The sequence below is a fragment of the Malaclemys terrapin genome, chromosome 6 (genome assembly GCF_027887155.1).
Source record: "Malaclemys terrapin pileata isolate rMalTer1 chromosome 6, rMalTer1.hap1, whole genome shotgun sequence".
Classification (NCBI taxonomy): domain Eukaryota; kingdom Metazoa; phylum Chordata; order Testudines; family Emydidae; genus Malaclemys; species Malaclemys terrapin.
The window spans coordinates 108885173-108912233 of record NC_071510.1 but is presented as its reverse complement, the minus strand read 5'-3'; the positions used below and the strand labels follow the sequence as shown (position 1 = coordinate 108912233).

Below are 27061 nucleotides of genomic sequence, written 5' to 3'. Positions count from 1 at the left end.
CATACATAGTGCAGTGATGCAGTGACTAGTTACCCTGGTTAGTCTGGGAGGTTGTTTTCATGTTATGTGGTGGGGGGTGGGTTGCTCTGTGACTTTGTGGCAGGGGAGGGCAGTTACAGATCTTAAGCGGCGGTCCTTAGGCAGGATCACAGAGCCACACAGCAGGGGATCTGTAACCGTCCTCCCCCTGCCACAAAGTCACATAGACCCCCCCATACACACAGTCCCTATCAGGAGGGGTGACAGGCTCCGTTGAAACAACCATCCCACCGCAGCGGAGCCTGTCAATCCTTGAGTTTAGAAGCTGCATTCGCGCCACTACAGTACACCCGCTCCGCACCACAGTCTGCGTCCCAGTTTTTAAAAATTCCCGCGAATACAGTATTAAAGAAAACGGTGTGCTTTAACAAAGTAGAACTATTTTTATTTTGAAACGTGTGTTGGAAGTGGGGTGAAGGGGGTATGTAACTGGATAGGATAGTCAACATTAACTGGGCAAAGAAATGGGGGCAGGTTTAGCTTCTCAATACACAAACTTTAAAGTCACAGGTTACCCTGCTCACTCAGGAACTTTGCTTTCAAAGCCTCCCGGATGCACAGCGCTTCCCGCTGGTCTCTTCTAATTGCCCGGCTGTCTGGCTGTGAGTAATCAGCAGCCAGGCTATTTTCCTCAACCTCCCACCCCGCCATAAAGGTCTCCCCCTTGCTCTCACAGAGATTGTGGAGCACACAGCAAGCTGCAATAACAATGGGGATATTGGTTTCGCTGAGATCACAGCGAGTCAGTAAGCTTCTCCATCTCCCCTTGAGACGGCCAAAAGCACACTCCACCACCATTCTGCACTTGCTCAGCCGGTAGTTGAAGAGTTCTTTTTCAGTGTCCAGGGCGCCAGTATAGGGCTTCATGAGCCAGGGCATTAGCGGGTAGGCTGGGTCCCCGAGGATGACTATAGGCATCTCCACATCCCCAAGAGTTATTTTGTGGTCCGGGAAGTAAATACCTTGCTGCAGCCGTCTAAACAGACCAGAGTTCCTGAAAACACGAGCGTCATGAACCTTGCCCGGCCATCCCACGTAGATGTTGGTAAAACGTCCCATGTGGTCCACCAGTGCTTGCAGCACCATGGAAAAGTAGCCCTTTCTGTTAATGTACTGGCTGGCCTGGTGTTCCGGTGCCAGGATAGGGATGTGAGTTCCATCTATGGCCCCACCGCAGTTTGGGAATCCCATCGCTGCGAAGCCATCTATGATCGCCTCCACGTTTCCCAGGGTGACTACCTTTGGCAGCAGTACATCAACGATTGCCTTGGCTACTTGCATCACAACAACCCCCACGGTAGATTTGCCCACCCCAAACTGGTTCGCGACTGACCGGTAGCTGTCTGGCGTTGCAAGCTTCCACAGGGCTATGGCCACTCGCTTCTGGACAGTCAGGGCTGCTCGCATCCGGGTGTCATTGCGCTTCAGGGCAGGGGACAGCAACTCACAAAGTTCCAGGAAAGTTCCCTTCCGCATGTGAAAGTTTCGCAGCCACTGGGATTCATCCCAGACCTGCAGCACTATGCGGTCCCACCACTCAGTGCTTGTTTCCCGTGCCCAGAATCTCCTTTCGACGGCATCAACATGACCCATTGCCACCGTGATGTTCTCGGCGCTGGGTCCCCTGCTTTCTGAGAGGTCTGTGCTACTCTCAGACTTCAGGCCATCACCGCGTTGACGTAGCCTCCTCGCCTGACTTTTCTGCATCTGCCTCAGGGAAAGGTGTATGATAAGTTGCGAGGCGTTGAGAGCGGCCACAACTGCAGTGATGGTTGCAGCAGGCTCCATGCTCGCAGTGCTGTGGCGTCCGCGCTGTCACTGACTAGAAAAGTGCGCGAACTGATTTCCCGCCGGCGCTTTCAGGGAGGGAGGGCGGGAGTGATGGACGGATGACGACAGTTACCCGAAAGCACCCTGGACACCTTTTTTTTACCCAGAAGGCATTTGCGGCTCCACCCAGAATTCCAATGGGCAGCGGGGACTCCGGGAACTGTGGGATAGCTGACCACAGTGCACCACTTCCAATGTCGACGCTTTCCCCGTTAGTGTGGACTCACAAAGTCGAATTACTGTCCTTAGTGTGGACACACACGTTCGACTTTGCAATATCGATTCCAAAAATTCGATTTAAGTAAAATCGAACTACTCTCGTAGTGTAGACAAGGCCTTAGTGAAGGACCCAGCCACAAAGTTCAGATATCAAGGTGATGAGCCCAGGAAAAAATCAGCACTAAAGAGGAGATTAGATTTAAATTTCCCTAGAATTCAGAAGTGCTTGGTTCTGGGTTAGAGTTCACCGCTAATTTTTTAACTGTGACCAGATGGTTCTATTGATGTAGAAACTAAAGCCTATTTGAAGGTGTGTGGCCTGCCATCCATCCCATCTATACAACACAATGAGCCAGGTCCTGGAACAGTTTTCTACCATTTCAAGACCAAGCCCACATTGTAGTACAGACAGGATTTTAAGAAGTTCTTTATCTGCTCGATAAGGGGATTTTTATGTTCATTTTAAAATTCATTTTACAAAATGAGGCATAATATTTTATCTTTCAAAATAAACTGCTGGTGCTTAGATTCCTCTCGTAGAATCTCAGAAGACACCTTTTGTTGTGCCCACATAGAAAAATACATCATTTATATTCACTGTTACTCAAAGGAAAAAGAATAAGAATTATCTTCATAAATAAATTATTCTCAAAAATTCGTTAAAATTTATTAATTTTGGTCTCCCTTCTTGCATAAAGTTTAGTTGTAGCACACTAAATTACTCTGCACCTGGTGTTTATACCTTTCGGATAATTATAGACGATTATCATGTTTTCTAGCCATTAGAGAAACAGGTATCGTTTCCAAGATATGAATAGGGGAAAATGGGCACTCTAAATTTGTTACATCTTCTTGGTGCGAAAGTGTCTAGAATTGAATGCAATATTCCAGTTTTAGTTTCACTAGAGTCATGCTTCTCCCTGTCCTATGATATCATGGCTCAGTATAAGCAATCCCAAAGCAGATTTGCCTTTTTTTTTTATGTGATATGTATTATAAGATCACATCTAACTTGTTTACCCACTTTCATCCCTATGCCACTGCCAGCCTTATTAATTTCTTCTTTCTATGAATAATTTGTGTTTTGGACCATTTTGTCCATTGAGTTTAAAGATGCTGAATCTCATTTGAACATAATCACTAAAAAAAACTGCAATAAAATATTCCCAAGGCTGGGTCTAGGATTTTGGAAGCCCCACATTCTTCATGGCAGATTTCCTCTCTTTCCTCCCTTCCCAACTATGTTTTCACCTTGTATCTCCTTTCTTCAAATGTACCCTTCCTCATGTGTCCCAGGGGAAATTGGGGCACAGCATCAAATTCCCTCCATCCCCACATTCTAGTCAAATAAATGAAGAAGTTCTAGCAGCTGGGTGTTTTCTCACAGTTGGCCAACAGAGATCACACTGTCCTCTGCACTTTTAGCACTGTCTAATGCTAGTCCGTTAGTAAAATGTCAATCGATGCACGAAAGACAACAAAATACTCCACCGTTGGAACTGTCCCACAAGCTGGGAGTTTTCCAGGAATTCAGTTGCATCTGTGACGGTTCATCCTAAAACCAGTCTCTGATTATTCCCAACCTCAGTTCTTTCGGTTTACAAGAATAAGTGTACAATTCAACCAAGGGTCTGGTTTTGTTGCAGTACCACAGTTATCTTTTAAAATTCCACTCACTGACTTTAACAAACAGTATTGATTTTTGTCTTGAAGAAGCCAAAAGATTCTGTTACAAAATGGTTCTCCACTACAATGCAGAAGTGGTGCACTATTTTACCATTCAGAAAGTTGGGCTTCTGATATCATAGATTGCTTGCTCTTTACTTGTATAGAGGAAAAACCCGTGCAACAGGTTGTGGGAACATTTAATGTGAGGCTTTGTTTCAGTACAATGTTCAGACTGAATCGGAAACCTGAAACTCTTACTGAAAAAGGCCAGCTCCAGCATTCAGCCTCTTCAAGCCTGATCCTGCAGGGTACTAGCAACTGCTAAGAGATATTAAGCACCCTGCTTCACAGCACCACTAGATCAGGCCCTGCTTCCTGATTTGATTTTGATACATAGCCTTATCGCTATACTTTATCTTTAAAGGTCTACTACATCAATAAGCTGATTTGTCTTATTGTTGAAGATTTTTGAAAGCTAGCACTACAGACTGAATTGAAACAAGTTAAGAAAATTTGCCATATCTTTTTCAGACTCATTAGTCACTTAAAAAAAAAAAAACATTGTAAATATGTTCTTTAGCAAGGATATAAAATGTGGTATTTAAATATTTAAAATCACTACTAAAGTCATATTAAATATCTTTTTTATTTTTCATAGATTTTTAAGATCAGACGGGATTATTATGATCATCCTGGCCTGACCTTCTACACAGCACAGTCCATAAAATTTCACCTAGTGACCAGGGCCGGCTCCAGGGTTTTGGCCGCCCCAAGCAGCCAAAAAAAAAAAAAAAAAAAAAGCTGCGATCGCGATCTGCAGCGACAATTCGGCGGAAGGTCCTTCTCTCCGAGCGGGAGCGAGGGACCGTCCGCCAAATTGCCGCTGCTTAGCTGGACCTGCCGCCCCTCTCCGGAATGGCCGCCCCAAGCACCTGCTTGCCAAGCTGGTGCCTGTAGCCAGCCCTGTTAGTGACTCCTGCACTGGAGGGAATTATTCTTTTAAATCCTTTCCTGCACTGCTAATAACATTATCTTACCATAATTAATCCTCAAAACACACCTTTGAGGCAGGGACATTATGTATCATTATACCAGTTTTACAAGAGGGGAAACTGAGATCCAGAGAGGTTAAATGACTTGCCCCAGCCATACATGATGTCATTGGCAAAGCAAAGATTAGAGCTCAGCCCTCTAGATCGTTCTCTGCATCTCAGAAGTTCTGATTCCTTCCACTATGGAATGCTGGACAACCATTGTAATACTGCATACAGTGGTTTACTGAACAGCATATTAAATAAAACTGAAAAATCTGCAGAAATTCTTGGCATCTCAAGTTTCAGGAGCTGCAGTAACTTGCTTTCACATTCAGATAATATTCATAGAACTATCCACTGAAGCAGGCACATAGTGGGGCCCCAAATCTCCATTATATGCAAAAAATGGCCTGACTGGACCAGAAAATGTAGCCCTTATAACACAGTATAAGGATTGGATCCTGACAGGCTAACAGACCCTTACTGATTTCAGTGGGGCAACAGGATGCATCCATCTGAAGATAATTACAGGATCAGAGCCTAAGTAAGAAGTCAGTCTATTTTACTTGCTTATTATTCAGCATAGTGCTTATTAAGTGCAGAAATGAAGTGTCCACATACATTACTCCAATGGATTCTTTATGCACAAGAATTGTGTTTCTCATACAAAGAAGAGAACCATAGACAACTGATGCCTCTCTATACTGGGGTTGGGGCACAATTTAAAGGTGAGGACACATGACTGCCCCATGTGTCTCCTCTCCCAGTGACACCCCCCACCACCCTGAGCCAAGCCCAGGACACCATGTTCTCCCCGCCCCACATTACCTGAGGGAGAGAGGGCTCTGTCCTTCTCTCCCTGCACTTCCCCCTGGCACATTTGGCCGCTCTCCCTGGCAGCTGGGCAGGGAGCAGGATGGAGCTGCTTCTGCCTGAGAGAGCCTGGCTGGGAGACAGTGGGGACCCACCTCCCGGCTGGGCCCTGCTGCCGGGGGATAGGGGCCGAGCAAGCTGGAGCCGCCCCCACCCCGCACTGGCATGCTTGTCCCTGGCAGACGAGCCCGGGTAGGGAACGGGCCGCCGCTGCCTCGCAGCCAGACTCAGGCAGAAGCAGCTCCATCCCGCCCCCCACACAGCTGCCAGGGAGTGTGGCCAAATGTGCCAGGGAGGGAGGCACAGAGAGAGAACGACCGAGCCCTCTTCCTTCCCACCCCCAGCAGGCTAATCTGAGGAGGCGCTTGACCCACACATGTCCCCCCTACACATCGCCTCTGAAGAGAACAATCACAATCATATTGCAGTAGAATTTAAGGACAGCTCCATCCACAGAGCAAGGTGCCGGCTCTATAACGTGCTTTGTGACCTGGTAACCTCACAGATTCCTTCTCTCCCCAGGCCATATGACCAGTGCATTACTGTTTTTTATTTGAAATTGTATATTTTAATATTACAAAGGGACCTGGAGCATTAACTGGGCACCTAATGACTGAAAAATCTTTTCTATAAATCCAATAAATAAATAAAATTATAGTGCAAACAATAAACCACCTTCTGATACTCTTACTCATGTTCAGAAGCAATTTCCATTTACCTCAATGGGACTACTTAATGTGAGTAAGGATATGAGAATCTGGTCCATAAAAACACTGTATGTTGTACTGAGACACCTAACGGCAACTACTGCACACACATTTATGTTCATATTATGTTACTAGTGCTTAACCTAGAAAAGTAAATTATGCTTTTTGTTTCCCTCAGGCATAATCCTTGGATTTTGTCTCCGACCATACAAAATGACCTACCGGGAAGTCAAGTACTTTTCCTTTCCAGGAGAACTACTGATGAGAATGTTGCAGATGTTGGTCCTACCACTCATCGTATCCAGTTTAGTTACAGGTACAAAAGCCTAATCAACTTTTTAAAAAGTTCTCTCCTCTCCATGAATTTGTTAAAGATAAAAACATGAAGTCATAAGAATGTGCACTCCATAATCTAGACAGACATGGCATTGCAAAGCTATACAACAAATTATACTAACCTGCAACATGAGGCATTGCTCACAAAAAAGTAGATCCACACTCAAAAAACAGCCAAATGATCCAAAAACATTTTTCAAATGCCAAAGTCATTGTAACTACATAAAACAACATATCTACTATAAAATTGCAGTTGGCTGTACTCTTCTTCCTTGCCCTTACATCCTACCCAGAAACTGTCTTCCATAATGTCCTACTGCCATCAAGGGTAAGAGAATAGTCTGTATTCCACTGTTGTTCCAAGACTCACTGGAGATTTAAATTACTCTGTGCTGAGCTTGGGCAGGTACCTCTGCCACTCCTCTGTCACATACTTGTCTACCTCCAGTCTGTTCAGTGGCAGGATGGAGGCCAGGAAAATATGTATCTGTTGTGCAAGAGACTTCAGCCTCCATTCCATCACTTGTGGAACTTCTCCCTCATTTCTGGTTTACCTTTTCCACCCAATAGGCTCTTCTAAGCCTCAAGATCTCATTATTAATTTGCTCCGGGTATTAGTCAAGCTAGTGATGATGAAGTTGCGGATGAGGAGGAGAATAATAAAAATAAATAATGTGTTGTCCTTTTCTAGTGACTTTCTTACAAGGATGAACATTAATTAATTAAGGCTCACAACACACCTGTGAGGTAGGAAAGTATTGTTATCCCTATTTAATAGATGGAGAAACTGGGGAATAGAGAGGTTTAAGTTTTCCAAATTTACACTACAACTCAGTGGCACAGCTAGGAATAGAACCCAGAACATATGACTCCATTTTATGAGCTAAGCACTAGGCCACAGTAGCTTTACTGCTATAAGATCCATACATACGGTGACCATATTTCCCTATGCTGAATACGGGACACCTGGTAAAATTACTCGTATTCAAGTGAGTTCAATGGCAATCAATCAGAAATATGCAGTACAAACATTCAAATTAACATCAAGTTGATTGAGACCTTGTTAAAAAGAAATACTGCGTAGCAGGATTCTTTTTATTTACTTTCTTATCTTTAAGGTTCACACGGGGAGAGGTAACAAACACACACTCCCATACACCTCTCTCACACAGGGTAGGTAACTGACCAACTTGACCCTCCCTGCCCTGTGCTCTCTGTCCTCCATGCCTGGCTGGGCCCCTGGGACAGACCTGCCTCTCCTGGTACCTGGCGCTACATCTTCCAGAGGCAACTCATGCAGGGTCACATGCCCCACTCCCCAGATTTCTGCCAGGGTTCACACCAGAATGTGGCCAGCAGCAGCCTTTTGGCACTGTGCGGGAGGGAAGGGATGGGAGCTGCTTCCAGCCACAGGGGTGGGGAGGGGGGAAGGGACGACCTGGCCCATGTCTTTGCAGAGCTTATCTCTTCCCACCCCTCCACCCCCCTCGCCCACTTTCCTGCGGCTGGAAACAGCTTGTCCCTTCCTGTCCGCACAGTTTCAAAAGGCAGCTAACACCTCAGGCTGCTACTGGCCACTGAAGTAACCCAGCCGTCTCCTGTCCCCCAGCTACAGCATGAGCAGGAAGGGGTTAAGCCCTAAGGATGAATTGTGCACCAGGACGCAGGGAACCTGACTGCAAGGGCTTCAGCGAACCCGGCCAGAGAGGTGGCTGAGCAGGGATGGGTGTCTAGGGGACTGAGCAGCCCATCACTCCCTAGGGGTAGGACCCAGGGCAGGGTGGAGGGGCTGGTGAAGAGGGTGCTAAGCCCCTGCCCAGGGGCTGCTGTGGAACCTGCAGGGTCAGGGCGCGAACAAGCTGGAAATCGCTCCCCTCCCCCCGTCCCCCTGCCACTCCAGAGCTTAAGTGAGGCGTGGAGAGGCTTCCCCGTGCCAGCGCTGTGCCGGATCCATTCCTCCTGGCCAGCGCCCTGGGCTGGAGGGTCTTGGGCTTTCCCGGGGCACTGGCCCAGCCGGAGGCAGTGAGGGAAGGAAGGAGCCTGCCAGCCAAGCTGTTGGTGAGCTGAGCGCTCTCACCAGGGGCTGGTTCTCCGCACAGCGCCGGGAGCAGGATGTGCCCCGCCGGGGGGGATATGGAGGAGCAGCGGGGTGGGGGGTGAAGGGCAAAGCAGAGAGAGGACAGCGAGAAGGAGAACATGCAAAGGGGCGATGGGTGGGCGCCACAGGCAAGACATAACCGGCCGCTGCCTGGGGCCTGCCCACATGCACCAGCCACCGCAGCTCACAACCAGTGCCGGCCAGAAACGGGATGGGGGACAGGGCCGTGCTGGCCAAGAGCCAGCCTGCAGCGGGGGCTGCACTGATGGACCAGCAGGGGGAGTGGCTGGCCTTACACGCTGCAGCGTTACCCCGCCATCAGCCTTGCACACCCACCCCCATTGTTGGCCACTGGACCCCCGCCACTCACCGTTAGTGGGCAGGCAGCTGGCGAGCAGGGATCCGGCCAGCAGCAGGACCTACTAGTACGGATGAGGGGGAGACAGAAAATATAGGACAATTTGCCCGTTTTAAAGAAAAAGTTGGGACAACTTCAGGATGGCTTAAATATGGGATTGTCCCTATAAAAACAGGACGTCTGGTCACACTATCCATACACAGAGTACAACAATCTTCTGCTCTAGTGGTTGTTAAACTTTTTACCGTGAGGACAAACTTTTCTGAAAGCAAATGAGCAAAGACTCCACCTTCACAAGTGCTAGAGAATTATGGGTGTTTTTTGCTATGGGGCAAAGGGGGAGTGACCCCCTTTCCTGACTTTGCATAGCTCCTCGCCAGCCGGCACTGCGATGTCTCCCTCCCCGGGCCCGTGAAAGCTGCTGTGGGACAGGCTGGACCAGAGGCCAAATCTCCATGATGTCAGTATCACCCCACTCTCCCCATTAGCCAGACAGGAAGCAGCAGCCGCGGTGGCCTGGGCTGGAGCTGAGCACAGAGTGACCCAGGCCCCAAACTCTGCCATGGAACGGCCATCAATGAGAGACCCTCCCGGATGGAAATGGCCTGCTAACTCCCTACAATGAGCCACAGCCTCAGCGGGGAGGTAGAAGTAGGTATGCAGACACAACTTTGCCCTCCTTTAATTTTTTTGAAATAATGCCCAGGAGACAATATTCATCCACACAATATATATAGTACCTATCTGGCTCTGACAATTTCAAATAGGCCACAGCTGACTGCAGCCACTAGGTTGAGAACCACTGATTTAAACTTTCGCAGTGATACTACTTGGTGCTCTATTGTTACAAATAACTATAAACATAGATATTTGGTGCTACATTATCTAAACTGATAGTTCTGCCAATTGTTGGCATAGAGGTTTTATAAACATACACACATGGGGGTTTGGTGCAGAGTTATACTCAGGTAAGCATGCAGTAAGAATTTAATTTATAAATGACAGATTATCATCTTTCTAGAGATAGTATGATGTCATTTTTAATTAAATTCAGATTTTGTATATTATAAGTAACTCACTAGCTAAAAGCCTAATGCTTCTCAAACCAGTCTTGGTACCATATAATCCAAGCTGTTATTGTTAATATTTTGAATGTATACCTTTGTTCTTTGTAGATTTGGGAGAGAGTCTCACAGAACTTAATGTTCTGGGTTTCTGCAAGCTTTTATCTCTGTGTGACCAAAATATTTGGATGTGTGGACATTCCCAGAAGGTGTATGTGGTGACCTATTTGCCCATATCCACTCTAGAATAGATTGGGGCTGTTTAATTTTGTTGAGGATTCATGTGATGTGGAAGAAGTTACAAGAGTGTACAACTGAGTCATAACTACACAATAGTTGCTGGCTATTACACAGCTACTAGATGAATTCAGAAAGTGAAGCGTTCTAATCTTCCGTCAATACATCTGCACAATTCTGAAAGTTAATCACATAAATTCATGGGAGAATAAACGTCAAAGGTTTAAGACAACATATTGGCTGTACATTCACATCCCTAGACTATTTTGGTCTTTTTCCAAAAGAAACAATTCAGGGCCTCCTTTTCTTTGGCTATTATAATATTTAACAGAAATAAGCATATATGGATTTATTAGAAGCAATTTTATTGACCATATACTTTGCAAGGGTCATTAGGCTTGCATTACTTTTTATGAAGATTATGTACCAACATTTTTGAGACGTTACATCAGGATCACCATGCAATTAAAATGCATACATTGAAATATAAAGCTTTAAACTTTGCCCTGCAAGATTTGTCTGAGTATTTCAAACAGGGAGACAATTATTCAATGTGCAATCGTGTCATAGTGAGGTATGGTTTCATGTCCAAGCCACACATTTCTGAGCAAAAATTCACCCAAATTACTCATGAGCAGTCTTTTTAAGAACATAGTCTCTATGCAGAGTTTGAGACAAAATTTGAAATTCAGGGAGTTTTGTGAAAATTTCGTTGCAATCTTTTGCACAGATCTAATCATATCTCAAACTGGTGGAGCCTCTGGAACGCCCTTTTTTTTTTTTGGATAGTAGTTTGGGATTTAGTTACACAGACATCATTGATTTTTAAAAGTGTTTTTTGTGACTAAATCCTTGTAACAAGACAGGCCTTTTCCCCTGCTCACTGCCATGCCCACAGTCTCTGTCCAGATGGTTTTATGTCCAAACTTAGATCAAATCACCAAAAACACAGTTTCTCAGCCCACTCTGGGCTACATCTCCCAAGAGTGTTTCCTTCTTTAGTTCTCAGATTCCTTCTGCCTTGTTAAGTCCTTAAACAGAACAGCTGCTTCTGCTTCCCAGCCTTCCCTCCCAAGAGACTCTGACAGTCCTGCTGCTCTTCAAGACTCCCTATTCCCAAAGAGCAGGCAGCGAAGGCCATGTCTGCTCTCTGCACCCCTTTCTTGACTGTCTCTCAAGCTCCCCCTCATCAGGTCTCGGTCTCTCTCTCTTTCTCGCTCTCTCTAAGCCCAGGTGCTCTCTTTTAAAGCTCACCTGGGGGTCAGTTGACCAGTCACAGGTGAGGAGCAGGGCCAAAGGGCCATTGCCACCCACAGGGCCAGCTCTAGGTTTTTTGCTGCCCCAAGCAAAAAAATGTTTGGCTGCCCCCTCACCCCAGCCCTGAGCTCTCCCCCCACCCACACCTCCTGCTGCCCAGCTCTGAGCTCCCCCCCTACCTGTACCTCCCTGCCATCCCATCCCTGAGCTCCCCCCCACCCACACCCCCCTGCTGCCCCAGCCCTGGGCTCTCCCCCCCCACACCTGCACCCCCTACTGCTCCAGCTCTGGGCTCCTCCCTCTCCCCCCCACCTGTGCCTCCCCCACCCACACACACCCTGCTCCCCCAGCCCTGGGGTGTCCCCCCTCCACCCACACCCTCTGCCAGCCCTGGGCTTTCCCCCGCCAACTGCCCCCTCCTTCTACCCCAGCCCTGGGTGACTGGTAACTCACTCCCAGGGTGGGTCATTCAGCAGGAATTTTGGATGTGCACAGAACACAGACAGGTTTGGTTCCCATATGGTTACAGAACTCTAGTAAAGTGGAACAATTTTCAACTTGTGTGATTGGAGGATATCTGGATGCATATTATAAAACTGTCCTCCATAAATGAGGAAGAGTTGAGGTGCCTTTATTATTTTTTTGTTCCACTCTTTATTTCTATTAGGAAATTTGCCAATGCAATATCACTATCTTCCTTTTACACAAATAAAACTAATTTTTTTTTTTAAAAATGGCAATGGCTGTTGAAAATAGTAATTCTAGTCCTAATAACCACTGGGAAGCATTTCTTGCTCAATTTTATCCTACTTTTTCTACAGCAAGTTACAGTGGATCAGTATATTTGATTTGGGAGAAATGAAGTAACAGCTGCCCAAATTGAGCTTGAGCACGCCTGAATTTTGAGGGTGTTCAAATCTGGAAGACAGGTGCTAGATTCCCTTTCTGAATATTAGCTAAATCTGGAAAGGAAAAGTCAATTTCTGCTTCCATGGCTCAGAAATGAAAATCCTCCTATGAGCCTGGTACTATATCTAAAGCTGCCCAAGTCCTCTAGCAGAGCCTCCCCTCCCTTACTTTTCATTTTAAATTCTAGTGGGATCCACGTACGTCCCTTGCTAGGCTTCAGATAGAGAGGTGCACTGTCCATTTAGTCCACCCAATTCTTTCTTTGGGGGGCTGCAAGGTAAGGTCACAGCAGTATCCCTAATCCAGGCTGGGGATGTCTTCTGAAGGGGATCTCTGGGGCAAAGCCTTCTACTCCTTGGGCACACTTGTTCCCCATTCACAGGACCACCACTTCTAGCAGTGAGCTCTCCATTCACAGCAAGAGGCAGCATGAGGTTTCAGCGACATACTTCCTCCCCCTTCCTTTCTTGTTGATAGCGGCCAAGGGAATGCTGGGAAATGTAGTTCTTTCCCTGCTCCAGGGCTGGCTCTATAGGCAGGGAGCTAACCAAGGAACTACAGCTCCCATGGCCCCCTGTTGGTTCTCAGCTCCCATGCTGGATCCCTGCCGGCTGCTGCCCCTGCAAATGGGCTGCCCCAAGCATCTGCTTGCTTTGCTGGTGCCTAGAGCCGCCCCTGGCCACCCAGTGACAAATCTGTGCAGCTCTCTAAATTTATTTAGGGATTATCAAAAGTGATGATAAAATACTAAAAAAGCACTAAGAAAAAAAAGTTTTTTTTCTAAAGGTAACAATTCTAGATTCTGCAAAAGTTCCACAAGTCTACACACTTTGGACTTGCTCCAAATCCTACGGAGGTCAATGGAAAGACTACCATTGACATCAGTGAGCTTTTGATCAGGCTTTTATGGTATTGTAGGCCTTAATCTTGCAGATTCTAGAAAATGGAATCAGGAATCAAAATTCATGTCCCTGTCTGCTGAAACACTACAGAACTGGTAGGCTCAGCAAACATACGGGGAAGGTTACTAACACCAGATGACGCAATTATTTCATGATCACAACAGTGTGTACAGCATTGTACAAACATACTTGCGATTGAACTGAACATGTACTTCTAAGAAAACCCAGGATGTCAACACTACTGCAGTCATTTGCCCTTAATGAGCCACATACAGTTTCCTATAATTACATATAAAGGCTCTGCTAACAAGCATTTCCGAATTGTGGATTGTGATGGTCAGAAAAGTGTCCTTCCGTTCCTCACCCTCACAAGACACTTTAAGTGTAGCTTGACCTCTCTTCTATTTGCCCCACAAAATCACAGCATTGGGAAAGAATTAGACAGAATGAACATGTACAAACTTTGTTTTTCCTTTCTCCAACTGTGAAAGAACAGCCAACAAGAAGCAATCAAGACAAATCAGGTTACGACTCTTTGGCTGTTTGGTAACTTCAAGGCAAGATCACAAGTTGTATTTTGGGAACTGGTCCTCTGCTACCATGGGCTTCCAAGCATCTTCTTCATAGATTTCCCTTTCCTCCCATGTTGAAGTATCCTATCCTGGACACATGGGTGGCAATGAGTGGGCCCAGTAAGGTGACCAGATCTCCCGATTTTATAGAGACAGTCCTGATATTCAGGGCTTTGTCTTATGTAGGCGTCTATTATCCCCGACTCCCTGTCCCAATTTTTCACACTTGCTATCTGGTCACCCTAGTGTCCAGATACAAGAAGATATGCAATAGCAATATGGCTATCTAAAGAAGGAATGGCACTTGTAGATTTAAACAACATGCCTAACTCTTCGCAATCTTTCACTAACACTTAGTATTATTTATTGTGTGTGTTAGAGTAGAGCTTAGGGGCCCCAACCAAAACCTGGGCCTCACTGTGCTAGGCATTGCACAAACAAATACTGAAGAACAGTCCTGCCCCAAAGAACTTACCATCTAAATAAATAAGACAAACAAAGATAGAGTGGTAACAGACATACAGAGAGGTGAAGAGTCTGCCTGACATTACACAGCAGGTCAATGACAAAACTGAAAATAGAACCAAATCTCCTGACTCCCAGTCCCACTGCCCTCTCCACAAGAACAAAATGTCTCTCCAAATGCTGTCGAATTCTCTTAACCCAAAGATACTTATGTAATAATACAGTGTAGAAGATTGGGTATGGAAAGGTTACCCAAGCATACATAATCATCGTGATTGCTGTTAGCTGTACTCAAATTCCAAAACAAATTGACTACCTGAACAAATGTGATGAGCAAACAGGTAGAATGCTCTCAAATGGTTTGGCACATAAGCTCATATATGTTCATATTATTCAAGTAAAAAAAAGGGAGCATTCACATTTCACTCTGTACAGTAGACAACAATTCATATATCAGTATGTGATGTGGTTTTGGTTTTGCAGTTTATTGGTATAATTTTTAAGGCTGCTAGTTCTGTGCTCAGGAGCTATCTCATTTCGTATTTACTCAAATTATCTAGAGTTGATGGGCTATTTTCTGTGCTCGTGTAAGCGAACAAAACTCCATGGACATCAATGGAGTTATACCTATTTATGACCGAGAATTTGTCCTGGTGTATCTTAGTACCAGCTCTGCTGCATCTCTGTCCAAATTGGTTTCTTTTACTAATTCCATTTGTCTAAGGACATTATTCTAGAAAGGAGCCATCAGACACGCATCATATGTATTAATTTAGTTTTGATAAGTTTTGTGCAGCACAAGCGGGAAACGGGGGAGACCCAGGCCCGGCCGCTACTCTGGGTCCCGACCCAGGGACCCTCTAACAGCAGCCTCTCGGCCCTCCTTCTCTCCCCTTGCCTTCAGCCTTCCCTGGGTCACTTCCCCTCTGACCCCATTGCACCCTCTAGGCCCTTCCACTCAGGGCCGGCAGTCTGGCAGGTAGCAGGCTGAAGCTCCACTCTGCTTCCCTGAGCCTGCCCAGCACTGCGCTGTCCTGGGTGCTAGTCTCGTGCTCAAGAGACAGACCTTCCTCCCTGAAGGTCTGGGACAGACTGCCTCTCCTCTCTCAGAGCAGCCTTTTTATAGGGCTGAGCCTGGCCCTGATTGGCTGTCTCCAATCCGGGCCCTGATTGGCTCCCAATAAGCCCTTCTCTTATTGGGTGCCAGGCTGCACTAGCGTGAGGGCTGCAGGGAAGCCACCCCACCATGAGTATGTGGAAGTGGATTTTCCGCAAAAAGAGCTGTGTATCCCAATGACCAAAGGTGGGGAAAAGAAGGCAGAAGAATCTCATACAGCAAAGCACAAGAAAGGACCGTGGGGAGCAAGCAATGGTGCCTCAGATGCCTGCGCAGTAGTCTGCTACCAGTGTGGGGGTAAAGGACACTTAAAGAGTGACTGTCCCTATATGGACTATAGGTTCTGAGAGTGGACAGGTGTAAAAAGGGGACATGGGGTAAGAACAATTTCTATTAAAGTAGGCAGAACAACGACAAGGGGTGTTGTGGATTCAGCGGCAGCATGTTCCCTTGTATGGAGTGCCCTGGTAAGACTGCAGTGGCGATAGGAGGGTGCAATGATAATGATCTATTGTATACACGGGGAAAAGAGTATTTATCCCATGGCCTTTATCCCCTTGGAAGTATCAGGGAAGTTTAGATGGCAGTGAGTAGGGATAGTAAAGTCATTGCCTTACACAGTAATGCTAGGAACTGACTGGACCCCATTCCTCTTATGTAGAAAGGGTAGAAAGTGGAAGAAGGGACCCAACTGGTGGGTCAGCATGAGAAGCTTGTGAGTGTACACCCTCCAGGAGTCCTCCAGGTCCAGTGTGTGATAACCCTAGACATAAGAAAACAGGCTCAGAAAGAAATGATACACTGGAGTACTTGGGGGGAGGAGAAATGTGAGAGGACAGTGAAGCAGTGACACCTAGAGGCCAAAGAGGGTGGAGGCTTAGCTGAACCCCCTGTCCCCCAGAAGAACAAGCTGAATTGACGGGGGTTGGGTTCCTGACAAGGAAGCCTTGGTGGGCCAACCTACCCTGGCAGTTCCAAACCAGGGGAAAGATAAGGCAGGGGAAGAGAGGGATCCCAAAATGATGGCCCTAGAGGGACAATTCATGTGGATAGATATAAGTCCAGAGCCAAGTAAACTGGAGCAAAGGCTTGTGGGATGTGACTGGTGCGATGACCTATGGGCTGAGGCAGAGCTGTAGGGATAACCTCCATTGTCAAAGTGTACTTTTTGTGGATGGAAGACAGGAGACCCTCACAGGTAGTCTATGAAGGGCTATCCCCAAAGGGCACTGACATCCCCAGTAGAATCCCAACCCCAAAAAGAGGATAATGCATGGGCAGCAAAGAGGACCTCTTTCAGAGGCAAGAAAAGGCCTCAGGTGAAATAAGGGGAGGTGTGCCAGCAGCACCCTGACACGGACATTGCTGAAGTCTGAAGAAGGTTGCAGGCCCAGCTGGAATTAATTATAGGCTTTCTGTTGGGGGATTGAGAGCACTTGGGTGGCAATCACTGAGCTAACAAGGTAATTGGGAGAATATAAATGGATGAAACAGGAAGCAAGGGGTAGCTCAGAAGGAGGCTCAGAGAGTGAGCCAGGACTGAGGCGTGAGGACTGCAGGGAAGCCTACCCTTGCTGTAAATCTGCATTGCACTGCGTTACTATGTAAGAAAAAAAAACCCAGTGTGTGTTTGTAACTGTGAAACTACCTGAACTGGCTAGGAAGTGTGGTTCACCAGGTAGTGATGGAGGTGCCCTGTGACAGTCCTTTAGTAAATTTTTATAATTCTAACAGTCATAAATATCCTTTTCTAACACACGGACATGAGTATTAGTAGACAACGTAAAGGAACAGATTCCCCCCTCCTAAGCGGTAACATCCTTGAGTGCTAGAGGAGGCAGAAATAATAATGCTTTAAAACAGATTTTAACTCCCTCCTTGCTTTCCATATGTAAATCCACGGATTGAACAGAGAATAGTGCCAGCTCCAAAACTCCATAAACATCCAGTTCCAGGAGCATCAGTGGAATGGCATCCACAGGGTTTCAGGGAGGGAGATCCAGGGCTATGCAGCCAACATTCCTCCTCTTACATGAAGGAAGGAGGCGTTGCACTGCAATAAAGCTCTTTCCATTGGCTCTGTATACTACACATGCAACAGTTTGGGTATTGAGAGTAGAGATGGAAGCTAAAAATATTGGAGCACCAGTCTGTCCTGGCCTTCTATGTCTCAGGTTAAGAGAAGCTAACATTCCTGCTCCAGCTCATACAGTACATATATGAAAACTGAGAAACACCTGGATAATATTTTGCCCTATACAGTAGGTCATAAGAGTGATATATGTTTCACAGACTTCTTATTTCTTTTGTAGGCTCTAAACAAACTAATATCTAAGTGCAGAGTCAACTGAGAAATAAAATACTTGGGAGAGAAATCCAGTTGTTTACTTATCAGAATAATATAAGAGCTGTTAATTTTGTTTATTTTGCTTCAGCATGTGGAATGTTTGCAAGTTCTACTGAAATGAATTATCTCTTTGAAATTAATATGGTTTTATGATCTACATCCTGGTCCCATCTAGGAAGAGGAAAGACAAAAATCCCATAATTTACAGCCGTCTGGAATGTCATAGGTTTTAGAATTTAAAATATTGGGTCAGATTCAGACCCCACCGAAAACCCTTTGTACTGTGCTGCTCATGTAAAAAGTTGGCTTGATCAGCCAGCTGAGAATTTCCAGGGTGGGGGAGATTCTACACAACTCAGGTATTCCTACAATATGTACCCCTATCAACGTCAGGTTGGAAAATATTCTGGACATCTGAATCTTGGTGCTAATCTATACACTTATACGATTATTCAAATCATTTGATTTCTTGCATTCAGAATCAGAGAATACAAAACATAATTTTCTCTCCTACAAAGCCCTTCAAAACACTACCTCTGCCTACATCTCTACTCTCATTCATCAGAAGCCCCAGCTGCCAAACTGCTGCCTCAGAAGTTCCAATTACAATCATTCCACTAGTGAATCCTGCCTCACTTCTCACTGTCTCGTTGTTTCATTCTTATCTTTGGTATTTTAGCATGTCATCCCTGGTGCTCTTCCAGTCTTCTTTAACATCCTTCCACAAAGCCCATTAATGCTAATCTTGTGACCCACTATAGCTAAGAAGGGAGTGAGAGCAGAAAAAAATCCCTTTATGAGTCAAATTCTGATTTTAGTTAATGCCTTTACCAGATCTACTCCAGATTTACAGTGGTGTCTTAGGGCCTGAAACTCATAGGCTTTCTGCTGAGTTTTTAACCCAGCTCTAAGAGCAGGCTCTGACCCTATAACTAACCCTTCCTTTGGGTCTCCCAATGTGTTTTGTGTGGTCTGCCTACTTTATAAAGTAAGCTTAATCAGCCCACTGACACCACAAGTAATCAATGACATAAGGTCTGAGACTATAGCAGGCACCCAAGCCTACAGACTATTCAGCCACACTAGATGTCAGTATCCACAAAAAATGTCCAACTTAGAGTGTATTCATTTTTAACACACTGTAAATTAATTAATATACAACAAAGTATTTTAAAATGTGTTTTAAGAAAACAAAAACATAGGGTATTTAATATACTTTTAACTTCTGCCTACCCCACCGCTACAATATCAGTATATTCCCAAGTATTCCACAGTTGTAGAAACCAAATTGTCAGGCAGCTTCTGTTTTGTGCACTTGTACATTTTAGTGGCATATCCATTTCTGTATGTGCACAAGCATTTACTCATGCAGTTTGCATAACTGGACAATTGTACTACTTGATCTGACTGTCCAAATGCTTGTTTGTGCACACACAGAAATGCCTGCATTTGCACAAAATTGAAGCCAGGTAAAAATCTGGCAAAACAAATCTTTTTGTTTGTAAAGGACCCACTCCCAATCTTTATTTAAATGGGACTATTTGTGGGAATGTGAAGAAAGGTTGCTAGGACTGGGTCCATGCTCTGTAGCAATTTCTTTGCAAACTAGCACTTCTATAGCAGCTTTGCGTGGACAGTCAGCAGCTGACTTCTTACACTCTGACTGCCTGCTGGGTATAAGCAACCTTTTGGATCTCATTTCCATGGAAACAGAAGTCAGAAGGATGAAACTCCATGGGCAAAATTACACAAGAATACGGGGTTTGCAATACCTGTTTAGACCAATAGTTGCATCAAGTCTGGTAACCTGTCTCCAGCAATGATTTGATGTTTCAGAGACAGGCAAAACCCCCAAAATCCTACAATGCACCTCTTGACTTGTGCAGTACTGTGCATGGTGTGGGGGTGCTGAACTTTAATAATGATGTAATGAAAATCCCAAGATGACCTTAATTTGTCACAAGTGTTTCACTCAGAGTGCTGCTTGACAATGGTAGAAAATGGCAAGATAAAAGCTTTGGGGAATTAAAAAGGAGTCCAAGAAGCACTAGTACTGAAATATTTGGAAATTAACAAACAGCCCAAGATCTCAGTCAAAGCAAGCGGGCATGAATGGAGGGCTGTCCCATCACTCAGTGGCCATATACTTCCAAAGCACTGACTTAAAATACAACAGAATTATAGGCAGATTGAAAGAAGTGCTGGAAATTTATTTGCTTATGGGCAGTTTCTTGAATATGTTTAGGGGGCAAAATTGATGAAGGTAGAAAAGGTATATACCATTGAAAGCCATATTACAGAAATCATTGTGTCCTGGTGTTGAGTGGAGAAGAAAGGAAGGAGAAAAGGAGATGATCAGGTCAGGGACACCTGAACTTCAAAAAAAAAAAAAGAAGAAGAAGAAGAAGGGATGAGATTTGATGGGATTTGAAATGTACTCTAGAGCCAGCAGCATTTGGGATTTGAATGGCAGGGTCATCACTAGCGAAAGACTTCCAAAATGGACAGGGAGGAGTAGGATAGGGCATAACTTTAGCTATGTCTAGAATTTTCTGTCAGAATTCTACTGAGGAACATCAAACCCCAGAACAATGGAGGGATATGACAATATCTAGGTTCGACGGGGACAGGTGAGCAAAGCCCACAGGTAAGTGGGGAACATGGAGACCTGGGAGATGGGTCGGAAACGAGAGGGAGTGTGGGCTATATTGGCAGAGAGAAAGGAGGGTCAGGACAAAACTGGGAGGAAAGATCAAACCAGTATCTTAGATTCCTATATACAAATGCGAGAAGTATGGGGAATAAGCAGGAAGAACTGGAAGTGCTAATAAATAAATACAACTATGACATTGTTGGCATCACTGAAACTTGGTGGGATAATACACGTGATTGGAATGTTGGTGTGGATGGGTACAGCTTGCTCAGGAAGGATAGACAGGGGAAAAAGGGAGGAGGTATTGCCTTATATATTAAAAATGTACACACTTGGACTGAGGTAGAGATGGACATAGGAGACGGAAGTGTTGAGAGTCTCTGGGTTAGGCTAAAAGGGGTAAAAAACAAGGGAGATGTCATGCTAGGAGTCTACTACAGGCCACCTAACCAGGTGGAAGAGGTGGATGAGGCTTTTTTTAAGCAACTAACAAAATCATCCAAAACCCAAGATTTGGTGGTGATGGGGGACTTCAACTATCCGGATATATGTTGGGAAAATAACACAGCGGGGCACAGACTATCCAACAAATTCTTGGACTGCATTGCAGACAACTTTTTATTTCAGAAGGTTGAAAAAGCTACTGGGGGGAAGATGTTCTAGACTTGATTTTAACAAATAGGGAGGAACTCGTTGAGAATTTGAAAGTAGAAGGCAGCCTGGGTGAAAGTGATCATGAAATCATAGAGTTTGCAATTCTAAGGAAGGGTAGAAGGGAGAACAGCAAAATAGAGACAATGGATTTCAGGAAGGCAGATTTTGGTAAACTCAGAGAGCTGATAGGTAAGGTCCCATGGGAATCAAGACTGAGGGGAAAAACAACTGAGGAGAGTTGGCAGTTTTTCAAAGGGACACTATTAAGGGCCCAAAAGCAAGCTATTCCGCTGATTAGGAAAGATAGAAAATGTGGCAAAAGACCACCTTGGCTTAACCACGAGATCTTGCATGATCTAAAAAATAAAAAGGAGTCATATAAAAAATGGAAACTAGGACAGATTACGAAGGATGAATATAGGCAAACAACACAGGAATGCAGGGGCAAGATTAGAAAGGCAAAGGCACAAAATGAGCTCAAACTAGCTACAGGAATAAAGGGAAACGAGAAGACTTTTTATCAATACATTAGAAGCAAGAGGAAGACCAAAGACAGGGTAGACCCACTGCTTAGTGAAGAGGGAGAAACAGTATCAGGAAACTTGGAAATGGCAGAGATGCTTAATGACTTCTTTGTTTCGGTCTTCACCGAGAAGTCTGAAGGAATGCCTAACATAATGAATGCTAATGGGAAGGGGGTAGGTTTAGCAGATAAAATAAAAAAAGAACAAGTTAAAAATCACTTAGAAAAGTTAGATGCCTGCAAGTCACCAGGGCCTGATGAAATGCATCCTAGAATACTCAAGGAGCTAATAGAGGAGGTATCTGAGCCTCTAGCTATTATCTTTGGAAAATCATGGGAGACGGGAGAGATTCCAGAAGACTGGAAGAGGGCAAATATAGTGCCCATCTATAAAAAGGGAAATACAAACAACCCAGGAAACTACAGACCAGTTAGTTTAACTTCTGTGCCAGGGAAGATAATGGAGCAAGTAATTACGGAAATCATCTGCAAACACTTGGAAGGTGGTAAGGTGATAGGGAACAGCCAGCATGGATTTGTGAAGAACAAATCATGTCAAACCAATCTGATAGCTTTCTTTGATAGGATAACGAGTCTTGTAGATAAGGGTGAAGCTGTGGATGTGGTATACCTAGACTTTAGTAAGGCATTTGATACGGTCTCGCATGATATTCTTATCGATAAACTAGGCAAATACAATTTAGATGGGGCTACTATAAGGTGGGTGCATAACTGGCTGGATAACCGTACTCAGAGAGTTGTTATTAATGGTTCCCAATCCTGCTGGAAAGGTATAACGAGTGGGGTACCGCAGGGGTCTGTTTTGGGACCGGCTCTGTTCAAGATCTTCATCAACGACTTAGATATTGGCATAGAAAGTATGCTTATTAAGTTTGCGGATGATACCAAACTGGGAGGGATTGCAACTGCTTTGGAGGACAGGGTCATAATTCAAAATGATCTGGACAAATTGGAGAAATGGTCTGAGTTAAACAGGATGAAGTTTAACAAAGACAAATTCAAAGTGCTCCACTTAGGAAGAAAAAATCAGTTTCACACATACAGAATGGGAAGAGACTGTCTAGGAAGGAGTACGGCAGAAAGGGATCTAGGGGTTATAGTGGACCACAAGCTAAATATGAGTCAATAGTGTGATGCTGTTGCAAAAAAAGCAAATTTGATTCTGGGATGTATTAACAGGTGTGTTGTGAGCAAGACACGAGAAGTCATTCTTCCGCTCTACTCTGCTCTGGTTAGGCCTCAGCTGGAGTATTGTGTCCAGTTCTGGGCACCGCATTTTAAAAAAGATGTGGAGAAATTGGAAAGGGTCCAGAGAAGAGCAACAAGAATGATTAAAGGTCTTGAGAACATGACCTATGAAGGAAGGCTGAAAGAATTGGGTTTGTTTAGTTTGGAAAAGAGAAGACTGAGAGGGGACATGATAGTAGTTTTCAGGTATTTAAAAGGGTGTCATAAGGAGGAGGGAGAAAACTTGTTCACCTTAGCCTCTAAGGATAGAACAAGAAGCAATGGGTTTAAACTGCAGCAAGGGAGGTCTAGGTTGGACATTAGGAAAAAGTTCCTAACTGTCAGGGTGGTTAAACACTGGAATAAATTGCCTAGGGAGGTTGTGGAATCTCCATCTCTGGAGATATTTAAGAGTAGGTTAGATAAATGTCTATCAGGGATGGTCTAGACAGTATTTGGTCCTGCCATGTGGGCAGGGGACTGGACTCGATGACCTCTCGAGGTCCCTTCCAGTCCTAGAATCTATGAATATTTTGCCAGAGTTTCTGAAACATCTTGGCACCAATGCCCATCGATGGTTATCCAAATTCCTGATATGGGTTGTTAATGCGGGTAGCCTGCCACGTATGGGCGGTGCGTGACTCCTCCATTTGGGGAGGCTGCATGTTCCTGAACCATGGCCCCGCCCATGCTCTGCCTCCTCCCTCTGAAGTTGTGCCCATGCTCCATCCCCAGCCCTGTTTGGCCCCTTCCCCTGAAGCCCCCTTCCAAGCATCTGGAGGATGTCAAAAGTGATCGCTCTTCTAAATCTCGGCGAGTACCCACACAATGCGGCAAGCTACCGACCAATCTCTCTGCTATCTGTCGTCTTTAATGTCCTTATATCTCCAGAAGTGGGGACAATTCTCGGTGTCAATCAAGCTGGCTTCCAGAAGGGTCAAAGTGTATGTGACCAAGACAAGTCCTAGCCCTCACTACATATATAGAAAATGGGTTTCAACAGAACTTGAAGACAGGAGCTGTTTTCTTGGATCTGACAGTGGCCTATGATACAGTATGGCACACTGGTCTTCTGGTAAAAATGTCAAGAGCTCTCCCGGTATAGGTGATAGACATAGTTGAACTCTTCTACTTCATGACAGCCATTTTCATGTACATATGGGTGATAGAACAAGTGCATGGAGAACACAATCCAATTCTTTACCCCAAGGATCTGTGCTTGTGTCCATCTGTTCAATCTGTACACAAATGACCTGCCACTGACTCAGTCATGCAAGTTTATCTATGCAGATGACATCTGCTGCACTATCCAGTGGCGCTCTTTCATCAAATTGGAGAACATCTTGAATGCTGACCTGACTAAGATGGCAGCCTACAGTGGTGCCTTCAACCAAGTGTGACCAAGACAGTTTCAGGCATCTTCCACCTCCACAGTACAAGCATGAGTTAGACATCTTCCTCAACAGAAAATGACTGAAACATGAGGCAAAACCGGTCTACCTTGGTATCATACTGGACTGCTCTTTGACTTTCCACTATCATCTAAAAAAGACTGTTACCAAAGTCAGGACCAGGAATAATCTAATCAGCAAATTAGCCAGTTCAACATGGGGTGCAAGCACATAGACACTTCTCACAGTAGCTCTAGCACTGTGCTATTCCTCAGCGGAAAACTGTGCCCCTGTGTGGCATCATTCGCCTTACACTAAATTGGTAGATGTTGAATTGAACTCGATCATGCATGTTATCGAAGGCACCCATGCCCACTCCTATCCCCTGGCTACCAATTCTGAGCGACAAAGCTCCTCCACACATTCATCACAGAGTATCTACAGCCAGACTGGTAGAAAAGTTAAGTGCCAATCCAGGTCTCTCACTGTACATGGACATTTTCAGTCACTCCCGAGCATGACTTGCATTGAGGTGTTCATAGTGGTCTCAACTGCCAAACCTGAATCTGTCAGAAGCACCCCTATGGCATGATGAGTGGTTGGCTAAAGACCTTTGGAATGTTTCCTTGTTGCTGATCTAACCATTTGACTGCCAGGATTTGACCTGCCACGTCACCTTTGGACGCTGCTGAACAAGTTCCGAACTGGCCAAGGAATATGCACAGCTAACCTCTATGTATATGGTCTGTGCAACAACCCGCTTTGTCAGTGCAGGCTCCATTAGTCAATGGTGCATGTTGTCGACGACTGTCAACTGACTAGATTTCATGGTGGCCTTAGGGCCCTTCGTTCTGCTGATGAAGGTGCTATCGGGTGACTTGGCGAGCATTGCAAATGCTAGAAGAAAAAGAATGCCAGTTTTGCACCACCATTTCCCCATTTTCTTCAGTAGAGTTATTCTTCAGCTTAATGGTTGTGACTGAGTGCAGGAAGAGGCTCAGTATGTTTCTTATTCTGCTTGAGATCAAGCAGAGTGAAAGAAGACCAAACAAATGTGGATTTGACAAGAGCTGCATATGGTACATGAAAAAGTCACATACATGAGCCTCTAGGAGGATCACTGGTTAAAGAAATACTTAAAGAGGCACCAAACTAAATGCTAATTATCTGGAAAAAAAATGTTCCAGTGATTTTTTTTTGGACACTTGAATTCAGCAACAGTAAAGAGTATTTCACAGGTCTGTTCTCATTGATATATGAAACAGGGTGTGTGATTATACTGTACTATATATGTTTGTATTTTTTTTTAATTTTATGGAATATCCTAGGCCATGATCCTGAAAACACTTAGGGTATGTCTTCACTACCGGCCGGATGGGCGGGCAGCGATCGATCCAGCGGGGATCAATTTATCGCGTCTAGACTAGACGCGATAAATCGATCCCCAAGCACTCTCCCGTCGACTCCTGTACTCCAGCTCAACGAGGCACAGGCAGAGTTGACGGGGGAGTGGCAGAAGTCGACTCACCGTAGTGAAGACACCGCGGTAAGTAGATCTAAGTACGTCGACTTCACGTAGCTGAAGTTGCATAACTTAGATCGATTCCACCCCCCACCCCCCAGTGTAGACCAGGCCTTACAGGCAAGTTAACTTGAAGCATGTGAGTAAATGTTTGCAGGTTCAGGGCCCTATCTTATAGTAATCCCACTGACAATTGTGGTCACACTTAATCAGTGCTCAGATTTCTGCAGAGTGGGAGGTAATAGTTGGTTATCCAATATCACCACTTTTCACTGGCGGTAGTTTAAAAAAAGGCTGTGACGCCATCACATTGGGCACCAATACTTATATTTACCCTATCGAAACACCACAATTAATAAAGCAAAATTCAATAATTACATTATTAAGGCCATTTCACCCACCCACTCCTGGTGTACATGCAAATATTTTGATAGTATCAGGGATTCTCCAATGAAAAGAGACTCTTTTCAGAGCTAGAATAAAGTAGGTTTCGGTCAAAAGTTCACTTAATGAATGGACATTTTATTAACAAAATATTCTTACTCCAGTAGTCTACTTTATTCATATTCACAACTGCAGTGAGTTTAACCCTTAAATCACTCAAAACAACTGATTTGGAGAAGTCTCAACTGACTAAATGTAGCTAATATCTGCCCCTTTGCACTGTTCAAGTGATGCAAAGTGGAGGGGGGGATTTTGGGAGAGAATCAGGGCCTCAAAATCAAGATAGGATGTATAAATATTGCTTTTTAATGTTCAATATCTTGAAATATGTGAAAAGTCTTCCTATCTGCTCTGCATAACTACAGAATCTAATAATAATATTGTTCTAAAGATATCTTCTCTTTCGTCTGTTTTCCTCAAAAATCACCAACTTTTTGGGAGGACCTCAGACTTCCTAGAACTTCTGATCCTTTACTCTGGCCTTAACTGGGTCCTGCACACATGGCAACTGTGTACCACATGAACTGTGTAAGCCAAAACATATTTTTCAACCCCATTTAGCAACATCAGGACCTGGAAAGGAGCTGAATGATA

The 27061-nt window shown here is 44.9% G+C and overlaps 1 protein-coding gene across 1 annotated transcript in view; it reads left to right on the top strand.

Moving 5' to 3' along the window:
- SLC1A3 (solute carrier family 1 member 3) overlaps positions 1 to 27061 on the top strand; it is a 95626-nt gene that overhangs the window by 22836 nt on the left and 45729 nt on the right. Inside the window, exon 3 of the mRNA XM_054032884.1 lies at positions 6549 to 6686. Coding sequence (XP_053888859.1) covers positions 6549 to 6686 — 138 coding nt within the window. The remainder of the gene's footprint in view (positions 1 to 6548; positions 6687 to 27061) is intronic.